General features: G+C 47.3%; 1 protein-coding gene across 10 annotated transcripts in view; it reads right to left on the bottom strand.

Moving 5' to 3' along the window:
• Positions 1 to 19,791, bottom strand: part of CELF4 (CUGBP Elav-like family member 4) — an 860,601-nt gene that overhangs the window by 109,835 nt on the left and 730,975 nt on the right. For all 10 annotated transcript variants that reach the window (XM_019496109.2, XM_059725306.1, XM_019496111.2 and 7 more), the window contains exon 6: positions 1,668 to 1,811. In XM_019496109.2, coding sequence (XP_019351654.1) covers positions 1,668 to 1,811 — 144 coding nt within the window. The remainder of the gene's footprint in view (positions 1 to 1,667; positions 1,812 to 19,791) is intronic.

The raw sequence follows: 19,791 nt of genomic DNA, 5'->3' as shown, positions 1-19,791 counted from the left end.
GTCTACCCAGGAGTGCATTGAGCCTCAAATAGTCGAGACACCGTGGCCTATGGGGTCCAGATGGTGGGCACCTCCACGTGCATCTATCTACATGCCTACTTGCTTCAGCACCTGGGGGTTGTCAGTGAAGGTGGGAAGGAAAGGATGGGTAGAAGGGAGGAAAGAAAGAGAACAAAATAAAAATAACAGGAGGAGGGAAGGAAGAGCGATGCAGGGAAAGCAAAGAAATTCTGCCTAGGAAGTCACTGTCAAATCTCTCTGCCTGCCCTGGGCTCTCCTGGACCTCCTGGTCCCCTGCTGATGCTGATACACTGCAGGGGCACTGACACTGCATCCTCCAGCTGGGATGCCCCGGGCAGCAGTCGCTGTGCTTGGAGACACCCGTGTCCTGGAGGTGCGGCGTGTCGGCACACTCCCCTGCTGACTGCAGCAGCCTTGTCCTGCTTGAAAGGCTAGCGGAGCGCAGTCAGGGATGCATGGGGAGAGGAGGGCTCATTCATCATGCGGGGAGGAGAGCAAGGGAGGGGGGCGAGAGCTCCTCGCTGAATGACTGGGAAATCAAGAGGATGGGGAAAAAATAACGGCGCCTGCTTGATGGGGGAGGGAAGAATAATAAGAATACAAAAAAGCTCTGTGCAGCCAGGTCATGCAAGCTGGGAGGGGAGAGGGGGGATTTCATGGAGACTTTGAGGTGCATTTGATATCTGGGGAGAAGCCAGGGAGGGTGCTGAGCTCCTCCAAGGAGAGATGCTAGGGTATGCATGGGTTTCCAAGTGCTTAGGACCTCACTTCAAAAGCAAAGGCAGAATGAGGAAGGGGCTGTGGTGGACTGTATTTAGGGCCCACATATGAATGGGAGCTGATTGTCCAGCAAGGGAGGTCTAGTGGATGGGGTGGGATTGAGGTGCACCTGGGTCCAGCTCTCGTCTTGGCCACAGGCAGTATCAGCATGGGCAAAGCCAGGAAGGTTTTGTCTACACTGCCTTCATGCTGCACCCAGAAAGTGGTCCTCAAGCCCTCCCTCTTGCCCCCCACACACCAGATCCCAGAAATGAGGCAACAGAGTTGTCTTAGATCAACCCTGAGCATGTGCCAGTAAAGCAGGCCTGAGCCAGGTGGCCCAAGAGCAGTGCTGGGTATGCTTTCAGCCTGCTCCAAGGTGGCTTTGTGCCTCATTTTTGGGGGGTTGGCATCTCGCTGAATGGGAGCGAGAGGTCAGGAGGTCTGGGCAGGTTATCTCACCACCTTGCTGTTCGAATAAGGGCTGGCTCAGACCAGCAGCAGTGTTGCACATGGTCACCAGTTTGCCAGAATTTGGGTTGGGAGACGACCCAGACTGGGTTGTGGCCCCATACAAGCATGGACAGCTGGCTCTGACAATCTTGAAAGCTGTGTAGCAGTGTCTGGATACAGCAACTATTTTACCCCACGGTGCCTATCTGAAAGATGATCTAACCTGCACAGGACGGGGAGGCTCAGCGATCTCAGCCTCGGCATGCAGAGCCGATTCAATGAAGGAATCGCACAGCCCTGTCCTTATTAGTGTCATTCTTTCCTCCCATATGGTTTCTCTTTGTGCTGGGCCCTTGGTTGGTAGGTGTCCCATTGTAACGTGTCCCATTGTCCCCAGCCCATTGTAACATGCTGGGAGATGTAGCTATACTTACTGCCTGTGCATAGGCGCCGTACGCTCCAAACTGGATAGCCATGGGGTTGAACATGCCCATCTGTCCTGCCATTTGCTGCATGCGCCTCATTGTACGCTCCTTATCCGTGTCTGCGAACTTCACCACCAGGCTCGAGGAGGCTCCCTGGAGGAAGGGAAACCAAAAGAGAGAACACAGGGGAATTGTCCCATTAGCACCGAACCATATCTGCAAGTATAATGGAGACAGGATGGTGTTGGTTTCTAGCTATCACCCAAACCAAGCTCCTACGGTGTTTCTCTTTCATCCCCATGTCAGCATGGTAAGAGTAGCAGCAAGGAGGCATAGACGGCTCTATGGGGTAGTCTGAGTGATGCTCCCATTTATCTCTGAGCATCTGGTTTCTTGGCTGCAAGCTAAATTCTCCCTGCAAAGAGGCTCGGGGACAGCTCGCTGGCCCCCAAAGATGCAAAGTGCTTCCGTTGCACTGTGACTGAGTAACCCTGGAAAGGGTACCTAGAAGAGGTGAAGAGGGGATCGGCTCTGCTGAGCCTGCAAAGCTTATTAGCTGCAGTGAGGAGAGCCTTCCACATCTCAAACCATTTGAGGCATTAGCTAGCAAGAGCGATAAGACGGCAAAGCACTTTCTGTAAGATGGCAGACGGAGCCGGCAGCAGCGAGGAGCAAACCCTTTTCATGAAAACCAGCTGGCTACTGAAGTGGACCTGATTGTGCGGGGTGGCTTTCTAAAGACCTCAGCTTTGACCGGTCTGCTTCTATTCGAGTCAGTGAAAAGTGGAGCAGAGATTAGCTAATGGTGAGCACTTGGGAAAACCTCATCCAGCTGGGTTGCCTTGCTATTTAGAAGAGAGTGCACAGCAGGCACACGGCTATTTGTCATGTGCATTGGGACTGCAGTAGAGGTACAGTGAAGGTAATATCTGGAGAGGACTGGAAGAAGAGCCTTAGCTACAGCTGGGAAATAACATGTCTGTCAAATGCATGGACACTCAAGCTACTCATGAAACTAGACCTATTTCCTATTTCCATTTGTTTCCCTTAACCAACTGATGTTTTCTTCTCATTTTGGAGACCTTGATCTTACACCCAAATGAGGAAACCCATCAGCTTCCCTAGCAGGGGCCTGGCAGGTGGCAATTGGTCATGAAATAGGATGCAGGACATGTGTGCACATTTTACTCATCAGTCATTTTGATGCTCAAGAACGTGGCCATAATCTTCCTAGACACATGTTAGTCTTTCAGCAAATGTCTTGGTGGAAGTACAAGCAGGGCAGCTTCCAAGTGCAGTCACTTGTAGATGCAGCCTTATAAACCCTAATATGGGGGGATCCAGGATTTGTAAAACGAGGGGTGGGGTGTGAGAACAGCAACTGGCAATGCAACCCCTGCTTCCAGCATCCCCTACTACCTCCCCTATAGAAAGAGCATGCCATGGGAGCGGCAGGTGGCAAAGTCAAGTCCCCAGGCAAGTACAAATCCATGGCTGATTTCTGGGTGACGGCTGGAGCGGGCCAGAAAATGGCCTTTTTAATCCTGAAAAAAAAAAAATTTAGGGGGAAAAAAAAAATCACCCTGACTTAGGAGAAAAGGCCCAGAGTAGGAAATAAGTTATGGGAATGTCTCATGCAAAGTCCACCAGGAGAAAGGGCATTTGTGTCTTGCTCCCTGCGCTTCCTGGCGGGTGCATTGCCCCGTTTCCCATGAGACCAGCTACCCATGGAAGTTGGGGTCCCACCGTGCCTGGGAGCTGGCAGAGGCAGGCGAACAGGATGTCAGAGGACTGACAAATCTTCATTGAAGCTGAGACGTTCCCATGCAACATTTCACTTTTGAGGAATTGGCTTTTTCCAATGGAAAACCCTTCCAACAGAAAATGTCTCCCCAGCTCTAGAGGCAGCACCAGTCGGGGCACATGCTTTCCACGTTGCTGGCCATAGCTACTCATGTTGTTTCAGTGCACTGTTACGGGAGGCAGGAGGAGTACTATTCAATTGCTTTCATCTTCCCGCTCCATTTCAATGAAGGCAGAATTGCTTTGCTGCTAGCTAGAACGATCTGATTAAGATGCTATAATACACATACATGTGTTTAAATGCAATATATGCATATGCACCAACCTCTCCACATCCTCGGTTATGAATAAAGAGTTGAGGAAATAATATGCTAAAGAAACTAATACGAGGGCACACAATGAACAATGTTCCCCTGGATTAGCAGCACATTCTGGGATTTCAGTGGTGAGGAATCTTTCTTTTTGACCTGTCACTCTCTCTCCCTCTAATAAATCTATAACCCACTTGAACAATGTGGAGCAGAACAAGGGAGTGAAACAAATGGTTTAGCAAAACAAAGGGAGGGAGAGATGAATGCGCTATTCAAGGATGTAGAGTAGTATCCAGGAGTTATTAAGAGAGCAAAGCAAAGGCGGGGGAAAAAAATCCACATTCACCAGTTTTTCTGCTCAAGGCTGGGCAACTTCTCATTTTTTTTAATCACCTGATGTAGCTATTGATCCTTTCCCAAATCACACTCTTAATTGCAGCTCATCGACAAATGAATATTTTAATGCATACATTTCCTGCTAATTATCGCCCAAACCAGTCCTTAATTAGATGTCAACACTCATTTAATTAACCCTGATCCAAGGGGCTGTTTGGTAACCTGGATCTAACGATCTGAACCTATTTGCAGCTGTATTGGAGAGAGGCGCTGGTCCACGGCTGACCGGGTGGCTCAGTACAGCTATCGCTACCCTCATGCCTATCGGTGCTGAGAAAGCATGCAGCTTTCAATGATGCAAGTTTGGGGTTTTCTGTTAAATGGATAAGGTGAGCTACTGCTTATGTCCGAAGATATGTCATGAAGAAAAGTATGATCTTTTGGGATAAAGTGCTAGGATAAGAGCAGGGACCTGCATAGTTAACACAGGGTCTGCCGCCAACCCACTGCATGACCAAAGCCCATCACTTCCCATTTCTGTCCTGCCTTTCCTGTTCACACAGAAAGCTCCCAGGGCTTGAGCACATCTTGACCGATGTGTTTCTTAGAGCATCTGTCAAAAAGGGACCCTGGTCTTGTCTAGGGCCTTTAAGCAGTATCCGAATAGAAACACGGTAGAAACACCATCAGCCGATAGTAAATCTGATAGCTGTAATCAAGGCCTCAGACCCCCCATCAATAATCCCTGGCTTCACAGGCAGACAAGGTTTTTTGAGTAAATCTGATATCTTTTATTAGACCGGGGATGGGCAAAATGCCGCCCGTGGGCCGGACGCAGCTCACCAGGCCATTCTACCCCCAAATTTAGAAAATTAATATTTATCTGCCCCTGGCTGCCTCTCATGCAGCCCTTGATGGCTTGCCAAAACTCACTAAGTGGCAAAATAATTGCCTGCCCCCGTATTAAACCAACTCAAGTCACTGGAAAAAAAAATGTTTGAGCAAGCTTTCGGGTTTAAAAAACCCTTCGTCAGGCTGAGGAAGCAACTGCAGTCGGTGTGTCTGTAGACCAACACGGCTACAATCTACATCCCTCAGTCCATGGGGGCATTTGAACGATGAAGACGCTCGCATTGCACAAGTAGTCGGAGATCCTCGATTGCAAGGTACTCTATACTGTGCTCTGTACTATATCCCAGGGGGTCGCAGAGCATAAAACCAGAAAGGATGCGAGTTCCTGCTGAACTTCTCATCCCCTGCCACCTATTTTTTATCATTAGCACTATTACCCACCCCATCTCATTTTTATCATTAGCATTATTATAAAAGTTCAATAGTAGAGACCGTAGTCCCAAGAAGCAGACACTCATGGGGGTCCAAAGCCCACTGAGGTCAACGGGAGCGTTCCCATTGCCTCCGGCAGGCTTTGAGTCAGGCCCCGCGGACACGAAACACGTATTTCTTCTCTCAAAGTCTGCACAGAATGGGAGGTCATTTCCATCACTTCCTAGCTCCTTCCTAAGGTGCTTTGATACCTAAAAGACTGGCAGAAGGGCTCAGCATCACCATTATCATTATTAATAATATTCTTTCTTCCCGTTTTCTCTACGGCCAGCAAGTCTATCCTGCTCCCCTTGTCCCTCGCAGCCGGTAATGTATGGCTCCCCTTCGTTGGCAGTCAGCCTTTCTCCAGACGAGCGCCGCGAGGAAAAAAATGGAGGGAAAATCGCCCTGCACCACACTCACTTTGTAATCCCTAATCAGAGTCCTCCGAGGGAAAAACTAATTTCCCAGCCTGTCTTGACGTGTGAAATAAAGTCATTCTTGAAAACGGGCGCTTGACAGGTCGCTTGTGAAATTTCATATTCAACTAAAAATAAAATATCCATCCATTGATATTTCATTAAAAGGCCCAGAAAACAAATCTTTTTCCTGGTGGTTGAGCGTGTTTCCCATTAGTTATGGCCTTCCAAATGGAGTGTATACACAAATTAAGAATAAACTTGAGAAAGGGACTGTATAACACGGCAGAGCCCTACATTTCCTAGAACAAAAAACTCAAAGCAAAAAAAAAACACCCATAGGAAATTACTTTCCTTGAAAACAAGGAGATGCATATATTTTGGTTTTTTTTGCAGTCAGCTCTTAAGCCTAAATACCTTTCATTTCAGGGGCAACTAGTCCTCTGAATATTTAGACTGGTTTTTCAGAGCACGCTCATTCATTTTTTGCCCACTTCAGCAAATCTCTTGAGCACGTGCTTAATTTTAAAAGCCTGAATCTGTGCGGAGTTGTAGCCTAATTCATGCAGAGGTCAGCTTCTGCCCCCTGGTTGGCTCAGTGGTGGGGTGGTCTACAGTCTGGGGCCAAGCATAAAAAGAAACAGGTTCGTACAACTAGGTTCCGGTGCCTCTCTCCAATACAGCTGCAAATAGGTTCAGATCATTAGATCCAGGTTACCAAACAGCCCCTGCGATTTAACGGTCTAAGGACACGTCTTCACACGACGCTTACTGCACATCGCCTAATAACACTGGGCACATCTACACATGCACATTTACCGTGCAGTAAATGCAGGTTTCAAATTTACGCCCGCTTAGTTACTGTGCAGTAATGCATGTGTAGACACCTTACTGCACAGTAACACTGTGGACTGACTTTGGACTAAAGTTAGTGGGCTGGTGTCTCTATGTACAGGGATGAAAATGCACTAACGCTGTGTGCGCACTGACTTGGGACTGAAGTTAGTGCTTTGGGACACAGCGTTAGTGCATTTTAATGCCTACATGTATAGATGCCAGCCTATTCCTGCTTCCTGTGCAGTTAAGATTTAAGCCGGTGTAAATGCATGTGTAAACATGCCCACCATGCAGTAGTGTCATGGCAAAAACCATGATAATCACTTAGTGCCCAGTGCTATTAGGCTAATGCGCAGTATGCATCACTAAATAACCGTGCACCGGTGCTACTGCGCAGTAACTTTAGGTACTGCACATTTAGTTGGTACTTCATTAAGGAAGGACTAAACTAAATGCACAATTCATGAACATGTAGCTATGCCCTAAGAGAATTAATCATGCAGCTCCCATTAGTGTCCCTTCAAAAACTCGGCTGTGTTCAGAGACGTCAAATAGATGGGGACGGATGGACGTTAAGTATTTTTGAAAATCTGATCCCCTGTATGTAAGTAGGTACCTGAGTCTGAAAAACTGAACCGGATGTCTATTCCCGGCTGTGAGCCCGGCTTGATTACATGACCTTGGGCGAACAGTTAGGGCCGGTCTTTTCAGACCAGACTGCCAGAAGCAAGCGAGGCACGTAAAGATGCCGAGAGAAGCTGTTTGCCTCAGCACTTCCTAGCATTAGACCATTTAATGAGGTGCCTGGCTTTAAGGCCCTCCCCATGTGCAAACAGGGCGAGATGCTCAGCTGCGTTGCTGCACGGAAGTCAATGATGCTGAATTACACCGGCGGAGGGGGGCGACCCTAGTTCGTAAAGCACCTTGGGATCCTTCAAGTCTAGGACGAGACGTGAGAAAGAACACGGCATCCAATTAAACCTGTAGAGGAGAGGGAATTTTAGGTAGGCAGAATGTAATTACATGAGCTGGAATTTGGCCAGGAGATCAGGAAAAACACCCTTCCCCTTGTGAAATATGCCATGTTTTTTTGTACTCGGGGCTTCAATTTCGTGTCTCATCTGAAAGATGAGTGGGAAGCCAGCCACCAGGAGCGATTTAACCGCGTGGTCCTGGGAGCCGGTTTCGACACACTTGAGACGCGGGTGACAGAGACAGAGTGGGGAGAGCAGACATTCATCCAGGGCTGGAGTGACAGAGCCCTTTGATAATGCTTCTCCCTCGGTGGAGGGGATTCTTCATGGCATGTCTAAGCAGAGATAGTTGCTGCAGGTACTTCCGTTCACGGGTCTCCTGAGCTGTAATTTATTTGGAGAGCACGCTTGATTTAGGTCTTACTTCCCTACACACTTCTTAGTAGGTGTCACTCTGTGCTAAAGTTATTACTTTCTGCAGGGTAACTGAATCATTAACTCCTGGAGAAACTGTACCTGATTTTAATTGGAAATAACTAGATGCCTAGCCCAGATAGTAGCCGCGACCCATGAACGGAAACCCTGGCTCCAAGCAACTCAACTTTGGGCAAAGTTGGGATCTGAACCTCAATGAGGTATTGTGATAAACCTTGCATGCCGCTGAGCTACTCACATCACTTAAACCAAGATAGGAAGCCTAGCTTTGGGTTTTTTTAATTTATTAAAGTGGGTCAAAAATGTCTACAAAAATGTCTATGGAAATAAAAAAAATCAAGTTTACATTTAGGGGATTTCATATGAAAAAAAAAGGGGGGAAAGACCAGAATTTTTAAAGTTTTTGGACCAACATTTTTCTGTTTTGGGGAATTTGCCTTTTTTACGTGAGTATTATCTGTGACACGTCTCTATTCAGTCCATCCTGGAAGAGCACACACCAACTGCAGATGCTTCCTCGGCCCAATGAAGGGTATTTATACCCAAAAGCTTGCTAAGATTTTTTTCCCAACTATTTGAGTTGGTCTAATAAAAGATTTACCCAACAAACCTAGTCTGCCTGTGTCCTTAGACCAACACGGCTACAACCTGCACCCCTGTAAGTCTCATTTTGACAGACAAACCATTTTTCTTTGAAAACAAATTTTGAACAAAAAGTCTTGACCAATTCTATCATTGGCATGATGGTCATGTCTCAAATTCCCAACTCAAATGCCATCATAAACACACAAAAAGCGAGTCTCTGCTATACTATCTAACCAGGCAAGACTGGGGAAAAAATGAACACAGAGATGAAGTGAACTGGCATCCATGGAGCAAGATGCTGATTTGAGCTGGCTGGAGGATACGAGTGCACAGGATCCTATTTCCACCAGGCACTCGTGACCTTTGGCCATGAAATATGGCAGCTGTTGAACCTGGTGCACCACCACAACGCAGGCATTTTGGATACTAGAAATGAAGCCTCAGATCCTATCTGATTGAAACTTCCAGGGGATTGTCAAGAGGCAGCATGTAATTATTTGTTGGGATTTGTCTGGGAACCCTGGATTAATACATCTCGTCTTGCAAAAGGTATCGTGGGATCTTTTGCAGGGACAGAATTGCCAGGGCTGCAGTTTAATGTGTCAGCTGAAAATTGGGATTTTGATCTGACTGACCCCATCTTTGGTCTTCAGAAACCCCCCCCCCCCCCCCAACCCACTATCTTGAATTTTATTTGACCCCTTCAACCAATGACAGCTGGGTGACCGAAAGTGAAGCGCATTCTGGTAGGGCTGACCAGATGCTGATTGCTAACCCGCAGGAAGGGGAGGACACAGCCCAAAATCAACCTCCACCTGCAGCCGGACAATAGCCCTCCTTCAAACTAAGATCCAGAGATTCATAGGAAATAGGTGGAAGAATCCAGGAAGATTACTCCTGACCCAAAGCCCCGGATGTCAATGGGATGATCCCGTTGTGTGGGATTAGGATCCTATTATGAAACTGGTGTGCGAAAGAAAAGAAATAACCTCAGAGTGATAAACACCGACCCCAAAGGTGTTGGTTTTGCTTCTCCATCAGGAAAAATGTGTCCTTAGAGGGGCTCAAAGTTACCAAGCAGAGTCGTCCTCCATCAGCCCAGGCACCCCCTACCTAGACGAGGTACCTTTTCAGTCTCCTGGATGGCGGGTTTATAAATGGCTCCGATTCCCAAGAAAGGTCGGCAACCACAAATTATTTGAGCCCTGTTAGGCACCAATTTCCTCCAAATGAGACAGGTGTTGAGCACGGCATACCCTGCGGGGGCCGCGTTTGATGACACCGAGACCTCTACCATGTTCAGCTGCTGCAGCCTTCTTCCCCCCACCCCTCTGCTCTTGTTGATTTAGCTCCTCTCTCCCTTTGGACCCATAAAAGGACATTATGGCACCAATTAGCTCCTTTTGTCTAAAGCAAGGATGTGAGGCTCGCTATCCGTTATCCCTCTTATCCCATTTGGAGGTAATGAATTCTGCGGCGCGGAACGGTTTTGAAGGGAAGGAAGAGCGAGCGAGCAAGGGAGTGCGAGAAAGACGCCAACTGAAGCCCGTCAATTCCCAGGGGCCTCTTCGCTGTCCTGCCAGATGCCGGTACTGCTAGGAAGATGTGACTAGAGAGGAAAAGCAGCTCAGATGAGTGCTTCGGCCCCAAAAGGCCGTCTTCGGTGCTGGTATGATTCATACCCCCTGTCAGGAAGGCAGGCTGCCTGGCTTTCTATTCCAGGACCTAGGAACATCTGATTTATTAGTTCATTTATGAAACAATGGGGAAGGGAGGGAACATCACCCTGTGATTTTATTTTACTTTTTTTATTGTAGGAATTAAAGGCTATTATTTTAATGTCAGGGAGCTACTGGCACCTCCAGCCGACAGAGAAGAAAGCAAGCACTGGCGACGGTGGTGGCAGCAGTGGGTTGAGCAGACCTAGCAATCTCTATATTTTGTGGTGACCAATGGACGAGGGACCATCCCTACACGGGAGGTTCAGTTGACTTTTGATAGCAACGGGGCCAGGACCATTTGCAAGTGGTAATGTTTTATGTTTCCATTGTGCCTTTTTTCTCTCCAAGGGCCAGGAATCACTTTCCCTAAGACAGGAACATCATCCATGACGAAATGGCAGCCATCCCGCTCAGGGACAGGACACAGTTGTGGATGGGTACTTTGCTTCTTATCCATAAGAAGAAGAAAGTGGTGCAGACGATTAACAGGCCTTGAGTAAAACAAGTGAGTCTATTTGGGATGTAATTGTGTGGCACAATTTGTGCGTGCTTTACAGAGAAAATGAAGGGGAAAACAGGTCCGCGTCTCCATTCTACGATAGCAGCATCACTTCATTGACATCAACTGAGCAGAGGATTAAAAGGGATGAGTTGCGTTTAAAGCATAGGCAATGCTAGTCCACTTCCCTGTTGTGCCACAGGCTTCCTGCGTGACCTCAGGCAGCTCATGTTGGTGCAAATTGTTCAAAGGTACAGGTGACATTTAAGTGCTTAGCTCTCACTGGCTTCCACTGGGAATTAGGCACCTAAAATTTTTATTTGTGAAAATCTACCCCCGAATCGCTATGCCTCGCTGTTAAATGCTGATGGCAACCTTCCCCTTGACTTCAGGTGTAAGCTCCTGGCCTGCCTCTGCCCATGAGCTTGGGCACTGAAAGGCTCACTGGGGCCCTAATCTTATTTGGGGTCTCCAGGCACGGGTGTAACATAAATAAGGATAAACTGAGTTGCATTACATTTAGTGCCAGGTTGACTGTTGTTATTTTTTGTATGATGGCATGGTGTTGGGTTTGGTGATGACTGTTGTTATTTTTTGTATGAGGACCAATCTCATTTCCTTTTACAACCAGGCGACCTATCACCTGGACAAGGGAGAAGAGATTGATGTCATATATCTTGACTTTAAAAAAGCCTTCGATCTGATTACCTCTTGGCAAAACTGGCCAACTGTGGCCTCGGGTCCACCACGATCCACTGGCTGGGGAACTGGCTCTGTGGTTGAACCTGGAGGGTGATGGTTGACGCAAGTCAATCATCGTGGTGCCCTGTGACCGGTGGAGTCCCTCAAGGCTCTGTCCTTGAACCTATTTTATTCAACCTCTTCATTAATGATGTGGACACTGGAGTCAGAAGTGGACTGGCCAACTTCGCCGATGATAACAAACTCTGGGGTAAAGCGTCCACACCTGAGGACAGGAGGGCGATCCAGGCTGACTTTGACAGGCTCAGGAAATGGGCAGATGAGAACCTGATGGTGTTTAACACTGAAAAATGCAAGGTTCTCCACTTTGGGAGGAAAAACCTGCAGCATCCTTATAGGCTCGGCAGTGCTGTGCTGGCTAGCACTACGGACGAGACGGACTTGGGTGTCAGGATTGACCACAAGATGAACATGAGCCTGCAATGCGATGCTGCAGCTAGTAAAGCAACCAAAACGCTGGCTTGCATCCATAGATGCTTCTCAAGCAAATCCTGGGACGTCATTCTCCCGTTGTACTCAGCCTTGGTGAGGCCGCAGCTGGAGTACTGCATCCAGTTTTGGGCTCCGCAATTCAAAAAGAATGTGGAGAAGCTTGAGAGAGTGCAGAGAAGAGCCACGCGCGTGATCGGAGGTCAGGAAAACAGACCTTACGACGACAGGCTGAGAGCTCTGGGGCTCTTTAGCCTGGAAAAGTGCAGACCCAGGGGTGATCTGGTGGCCACCTACAAGTTTATCAGGGGTGACCACCAGGATCTGGGGGAACATCTGTTCACCAGAGCACCCCAAAGGATGATGAGGTCAAACGGTTATAAACTCCTCCATGACCGTTTCAGGCTGGACATAAGGAAAAACTTCTTTACTGTCCGAGCCCCCGAGGTCTGGAACAGCCTGCCATCGGAGGTGGTTGAAGCACCTACATTGAACACCTTCAGGAGACATCTGGATGTCTACCTTGCTGGGATCCTATGACCCCTGCTGACTTCCTGCCCCTGGGGCAAGCAGCTGGACTCAATGATCTTCCGAGGTCCCTTCCAGCCCGAATGTCTATGAAATCTATGAAATCTATGGTGTTGAGTTTGGAGATGACTGTTGTTATATTTTGTGATGAGGGCATGGTGTTGGGTTTGGAGATGACTGCTGTTATATTTTGTGATAAGGGCATGGTGTTGGGTTCTGGGGAAGAGCCAGGGTCCTGCTATGTTAGGTCTGATACAGAGAAGGATGGTTGTCTAGCATGTGGACGAGAGTGAGTTGGTAGCTGTAATCGTGACAGAGCAGCCCTCTTCAGGGCCCACTCTGCTCACCCCACATGGGGAGGGGGCTAGAAAAGGTGCTTATGGGAAACTATCACCCACGTCTGCTGCAAATGGAGGAAGAAACTGCTGCAGGGATCTCAGTACATTGAAACCCCACGACAACAACAGGAGATGGAAAAGCGTGAGTGGCAGAAGCAGTGTGTGGTGGATCAAATCAAGAATCCAGCACCATCCAGCCCATATGGAAACACGTGCCCGAGCTGCAGGAGTCTGTCAGTCCCAGATCTAGATAGGTCTCATCATTCATCTTTGGACACACAGATAAGACAATCATGGAAGACAGTCATCCTCGACTGCGAGGGATTGCAGAAGGAGAAGAAGGAGGAGGAGGAGGAGGAGGAGGAGGAGAAGAATGGCACCTGCTGCAATGAATGCACAGTCTAGATATATAGCTTAGTGGTTGGAGCAGGTAAATCAGAGGTGATGGCAGGCTAAATTACAGAAGCCTTTCTGCAGTTGGAAACACTTGCTTGAGCCTGCTGCCTGCCTCCCTGCTCATTTAAATGAGCTCCAAAAAATGCATCCTTAAATAACCCACTCCGGCCAGTAACAACTAAAACCAAGGCATTACTAAGGCATCCTCTTCAAAATGCCTTTGCTCTGTAACCTCTTTGGTTAGAGGCAGAGATTCAGCATTTTCCCGTGCCAAACACACTGTTTGTGTTTGGCAAATTCCGTTTTTGCAAATCTTTGGAGAAGGATGCATTGAACGCTTAAGTGGCAAGTAAAAAGGCAAGGTCATGGTCCCAATGAGCCTACAATCTACAAAGTGGATGTAGCATTATTGTTATTCATATTATCGTAGCATCCAAGAGCCTGCATCATGGCCTAGGACAACACTGTGCTCGACCCTGTATGGGTACAGGACAAAAATGCCAGTCTGTGACCCCAAATCTGTCACCTGGGGTCATTTGATCACAGTGGTCTTTCCTGCCCGAGTGCAGGGGCTGGATCCGATGATCTGTAAGGCCCCTTCCAGCCCCTAACAACTATGAAACCAGATGGACACATATGGGGAGCAGAAGGAAACTGTGCACCAGTATCAGTTTGTATGGGACACACTGGTCCAAGCACACCGATGTCCCGTTATCTAAGCGTTATGAACATGCATCAGAAAGAAATGTGGCAAAATTGTGATGCTAAACTTGAGGATTGCCATTTCCATGATTTCTTTTTAATTACCTTCATTCTCTTGTGAATGCTAGTTAGTGCTTCTCTCTTGTGAATGTTAGGTAATGCCAGGGACAGGCTTTGTAATTATTGTGATGGCTGCTACTGATTGGCGGGGTGCATCAATGAATTGTGGAGCTATGTCAAGACATTGTCTGTTCACTGCCACCCTCCCTCCTGAGTACTTGGTCAAACTCCTGATATCTCTTGTTTTTAGACTTTTAAAAGTTCCTAGGGGCGTACATTGCTATAATATATCTAGACAGTGCATTGCACAATAGCACGCCCATTCAGTTGACATATTTGGCCACCATGATGCAAACCATACTGACCAGTAGAAACCATCAAAGACTGCTTGTGGAGAAGGAATTTTTACTAAGATGACTCCAGTCCATTTCATTGAGGTGGGAACATTATTTGGCTTTAAAAGTAGCAGATGCTTGGGTCTCGAGCCTACCAAATTTTCTTGAGAAACAAGTGATGTTTTCAGACAGTTTTCAGAAGCGGGAGCTGGTTCATTGATTTCTCCTGGGCACGTCTTTCTGGCCTGAATGGACTACAGAAGGATGCATGTTGCTTTTTGGATCAAACCTACCCAACTTTTGCAAAGTAGCATGCCTGCCTCTAAGAAAACCCAGCAACAACAATAACGCTAATAATAATAAAACCAAAATAGGTACCTGACGGGGCCCAGAAAGGAGATGAGTGTGCAGTCGGTAGGGGTGCGGGGAGATGGGGAAAGTTTTCTTCTATGAAAGAAATGATCCAATTTGAAGTAAGTCCCTTATGAGAAGAGCTGTGACAGAGGCTGATCTGTTCCTGTTAATTTTCACAGTGCAGCTGTCAGCGGGTCTGTAAATAGTACTCCGCGAAGCCAACACTTCCTATCCACACATCAACCGTTCAATTAACAGAAGAACAGAAGAAGGAAATAAAGTGCACCACAGCCTTCTATCACGGCTTTGATGTTTCCCAGCAATTTATGAAAGTGTACACAAATCTAATTACAAGCCCCACTGCTTCCCATTTACATGGAGCTTCTCAAGTTCAGAGCTGTTTATATCAAAATAATTGTTAAAAATACCTCCGCTGATCTACGGCACCGTGGCCCCCTGCTCACCGCAGCCGCCACGCTGCTCCTCCCGGGGCGTTTCTGCCGACTCAGCGCTTTGGCACCAGCATCTCTGTACAATAAAAAGCAGCTTCCCTGCTGCCGCGCGTGCTAGTTGCACGGGCTACAACTTCATCAGGACCACAAAGGCCTGTTCCGCCTCCTTCCTCTGCCTGCTTGTCATTGCTTTTCACCTCCTACAGACTGTCTCTAGCTTCGTAGCGGAGTCGGCACTTCGGAAAGCACTGCGTGCATTGACTGCGTTGTAGCAACCCATAGCAAAAAAAAATAAAAAAATAAACGTGGGAGGAAATAGGGCAGTAGGTTACAGGTTAGTTTGTTTCTATACCATTGCCCTCTATTGCATAGTCGTGCACCGGTGTATCATAGACCCTATCAAGTGATGGAGAGTCTCCTTTAGTCAAATGGTAGGAGAGGAGGCAGGGAGAGCTGCATTTTATCTCCACTCTTGCTAGAAACTTTAAGGTGGCTACTTTACAGTGACAACTTTGATGGTCCCCAGAGGACTGTTACTTGACTAATATTTTAGGAACTCCCATGTGCATGGTCCCATCCAAAGGTTTCGACTCACCAGTCTCATGAACCACCCGGGCTGTTCCAGGAGATATTGTTGGCAGATCATAGGGGCCAACTGATGACAAAGGAGACCAAGTAAGTAGGGACAGAGCTGTGTAAGCAGTAAGAAGAAGGAAGCGATGGTAGATCTGGTGATGGAGGTGGAATTAGGAGGGGGCACTGTGATGTGATCAGAGTGACCGGGTAGGAAGACCTCGCTTTGAATGGAGACGAGCAGGACAGTGTGGGATTTAGGGGAGGTCCTGATGGACAACCTTGGCTGCAAGTTTTGGCTACATGGATGCGAAGAACAGGTCAGGTCTTAGAGACATTAAGGACACAAACAGCATCAAGACTGGGTTTGCAGAGCAGAAGCCATAGTGAGGTCCAGGTTAGGTTACATGCCAGGAAGACCTTTCAAAGGTCAACTCATTTATCTTCCTGGAAATGCTTGTGGAATAGGGCTGAGGGTGAAGGAGGAACACACAGCATCTGTCCTTTATTATAATGAAATGTATGCAAAGCAACAGGATGGATAAAATATTATTCAGCCCCTTCCTGCAAAAAGCAGCTGCCTGCCACAGGTGATTCCCTGCCTCATGCTGCAGCCACTTGAAAGCATCTTCAAGGGACTGCTCACCCTCTCACCTCAGAGGAGGGAGGATTATCTAGTAGCATGGGTATTACCTTGGCATTCGGAAAATGGAAGCTCAGTTCCCTGCCACAGACTCCCTGTGGGATCTTGGGCAAGTCCCTTAACCTTTCCATGCCTCCGTTCTGCATTGATGAAATAGGGAAACAGGGTCTTATGAAGCTAAATGCATGAAAAAATGGTGAGGCTCTGATCATGTAATCCTCTGAGGGGCACAAAAGGAGAATCAGCTAAAGCCTACCTGTATTTGGGGCCTGATTTCTAATCAGTTCAAAGACTTCAAACCCTCTTTTCTTCATTTTAGCAGTTAGTCCTATTCATCTGCAGGTCATATTTTCCCCCGTCCACTTTTGCCAGCAAGCAGCATCTTCTGTTCTCACCCTTAGGTTGTTTAATGCCTTCCCCGACTACATCTTTTCACCACAATGCGGGCCTTTTCTTTTTTTCTTCTTCTTATTCTCTTCAACTTTCAATCGCCATCGCTCTTTTGGCCATATTACCTCTTCACTGGCCACCTCAGTTTGACTTCTCTACCTTTTCTCAACCATTCTTTCCACTATTTTCATCCCTTTGCAAGGCTCCCCATATACCCTGTACTAGTTCTCTTCGTTTGCTTCTTCACCTACCGCCATGGGTCCTCCGGCACCGCTCAACCTCTTGCTAAAGCAACCATGGGACACCCCTGTACGTTGCTTCTGGAAAGCACCCAGCAGATCAAGCTGTATTTTGTTTCAGAGGAATATTTCATTTGGCCTGACACCCTTTCTGACACCACGCAGGTGCTAATACATATGTATGGACATAGACGGCCAGATGTTCAAAGTGTTCTGCATATAGCGTGATCTGCCTTTTTTTTCCCCAAATAGAGCCAGTGATACTAATCCCTCAATAGGAGTCTGAATACTTCAGGAGATCTGGGCCGCACTGACAATAGCAACATGATTTGAGTTCTGGGCGAGGTTTTCAGAAGTGATGAATGAGCAACGTTAGTCAGTCATGAACTTAAGTGACTAATGAGCGAAAAAAAGTCCCATGGACTTTCATCCCACTTGTGCTTCTAAGCCAATTAAAGGAGATCCTGAAAGTAACCTGTTGCACTTTGGGCCTGTTTTTTGCGACGTGATGCGCGCTGACAACTGGAGCTGTCAGAATAATTGATTTTTTTTTTTCAGGCCAGTGGCTGAATCAAAAAATTGGAAAAGTTTTGTTTCGTCGGTGAACCAGAAACAAAATGAGACAACATAAAACAAAAATGTGTCTGACCAAACAAAAAGACCTCTGTTCATTTTCAGGACTTGTTTCATTTTTGACATTGCATTTATCTATCTTTGGTTTGGAAACAGCAAAACAACACCTTTTGATGTTTACATTTCCCCCTTCCCTCCCCCCCCCCTTTTTTTTGGCAGCTGAAACTATTCAACATGTCCTTTCAAATTCATCAATAATTTCAGCTGGTCCAAAACTGCAGTTTCCAGTGAACAAAAATCTTTGTACGAGAAACTTCACCCAGTTCCACTGATAACTTCTGCCAAAATCAGGGATGGGATTGTAGTTGTTTAGAAACCAGCTATAAGACATTTCCCATCTATTTCTATTTCTGGTCACTTCCTACATAATGGCAAGGGAGAGATATCCGATCTTTCCCTTTCAAAGCTGCTAGGAGCATCATTAACAGTATAGGGCCTATGACACAGAGGACAGCAGTTCTGACCCTAGTTACTAGCCATCTTAGTCCTGTACTATAGTCAAGGTGAAAAGCAAACCCTAGACAGGTGTAAATATGTGCAATCATAAACCTCCTTTTGTGGCACGGAGAGGACAGAGGTCTGATCCCCAAATTAGACAATACTCAAATGAGTTTTGTTGCGATGACTTTGATAGGCTCCTGCTGAGCTAGCAGGTGCTCCCTTGGAGGCAGGGCACTCAATGCTTGGAAGGGCAAGTGGAGAGAAGGTAATTTGTCTTCCTATTAAGGCTTCTCATCCCTATCGGCTGTAAACATGTCTCAAGCAGTTCCCGGTTAAACCTGGAGCTTTAGAAGTGGTCGGTGACTCTACTGCCCGCCAGCCGCTCGTAAGTCAGGAGTGCTGATGAGATGCTTATGTTTTTCGGTGCATACACACATGCTAACTGTCTGACAGTTAAGCTGGCTTAACTTTTTTTAAGCCAACTTAATCATCAGAGTGTACATGTGTATGTGGAGCAGAGTCAGCTTAAATGTGGCGCAAGATAATACACGTTCGAGGTGTCACAGAAGATAGAGAAGTGTGAAGCCATCATCCGGAAGGTGGGATGTGAGACATCCTCCAAAAGGCAGGTCAAGGGAGTGATGGAAGAGGCAGGGAGAGGACAAAGTCCCAGAAAACCAGAGAGAGGGGATAGGCAGAGACAGAAATGGTTGGAAATGCGGATCCCGCGTGGAAACAAGGGACCGAGGGTCGGTAAAAGAAACACATCCAAGGTTCTTACATACGTCAGTTAAAGAGGCCACGCAAGGACCGAACATAGGTAGAAATGGATGAAACGATCGGTCCTATTCACTGAGGACTCACAAACAGCAGTTCTCCCATAGCATCTACCTGGCGTGCAAAAAGGGACCTTTCACGCTGCCCTCGAATGGCCTGGAGATGAGCTCCGAGGAGGAAGAAAACCCTTGCAGGAAGAAACAGGGGTGTATGAGATGAATGGCAGTCAAGCCTGTGTCCAAGGAAAGGTTAAAAAAAAAAAAAAACTTTCATAAAAGAAAGTTGCCTTTTGAAACTATTAGGCAACATATGTTGTGTGAACAGGAAGTCACAGCGGAGCAATAATCCTGACAGCTGTGGAGAAACAGGAGTCTGCCGCAGGAACGAACGGCTCGAGACCTGACAAGAATGATGATGGATGCCCCGTTGGTAGTACATGCGGACAAGGCAAGAGACATTTAAAATTGGCTGCACCACAGGAGCAACTTTGAGCTGGAGTCAGAGCCGGACAAATGAAGTGGGCTCTCGGAGCAACTGGGGTGGTGAGAGAGGCTTTTCTTTTGAAGTACGGGGCTTTCGGTCACCAATTCACCGAGGCACAAGATGAGTTTTTGCCTGATGAGTCAGCCCGTTCGCATCTGTGTAACACCATACCTCGCAAAAAACCCCAAAAGGGCTAGTTCTCGAGGTGAGAAATCCCCTTGGCACTGCTGACATCAAGAAGGTACTATCCTTGACCCAACAGTCTGGCCCATGGGTCATTAAAGTTGACCATCTACCTTTGGGAAGAGCATGAGTGTTGCCCTTAGGCTCTTGGCCAAGGCGTCATCTGGTCATT

This window comes from Alligator mississippiensis, chromosome 3, assembly GCF_030867095.1.
Source record: "Alligator mississippiensis isolate rAllMis1 chromosome 3, rAllMis1, whole genome shotgun sequence".
Classification (NCBI taxonomy): Eukaryota; Metazoa; Chordata; order Crocodylia; family Alligatoridae; genus Alligator; species Alligator mississippiensis.
This window is presented reverse-complemented; position numbering and strand designations above follow the sequence as displayed.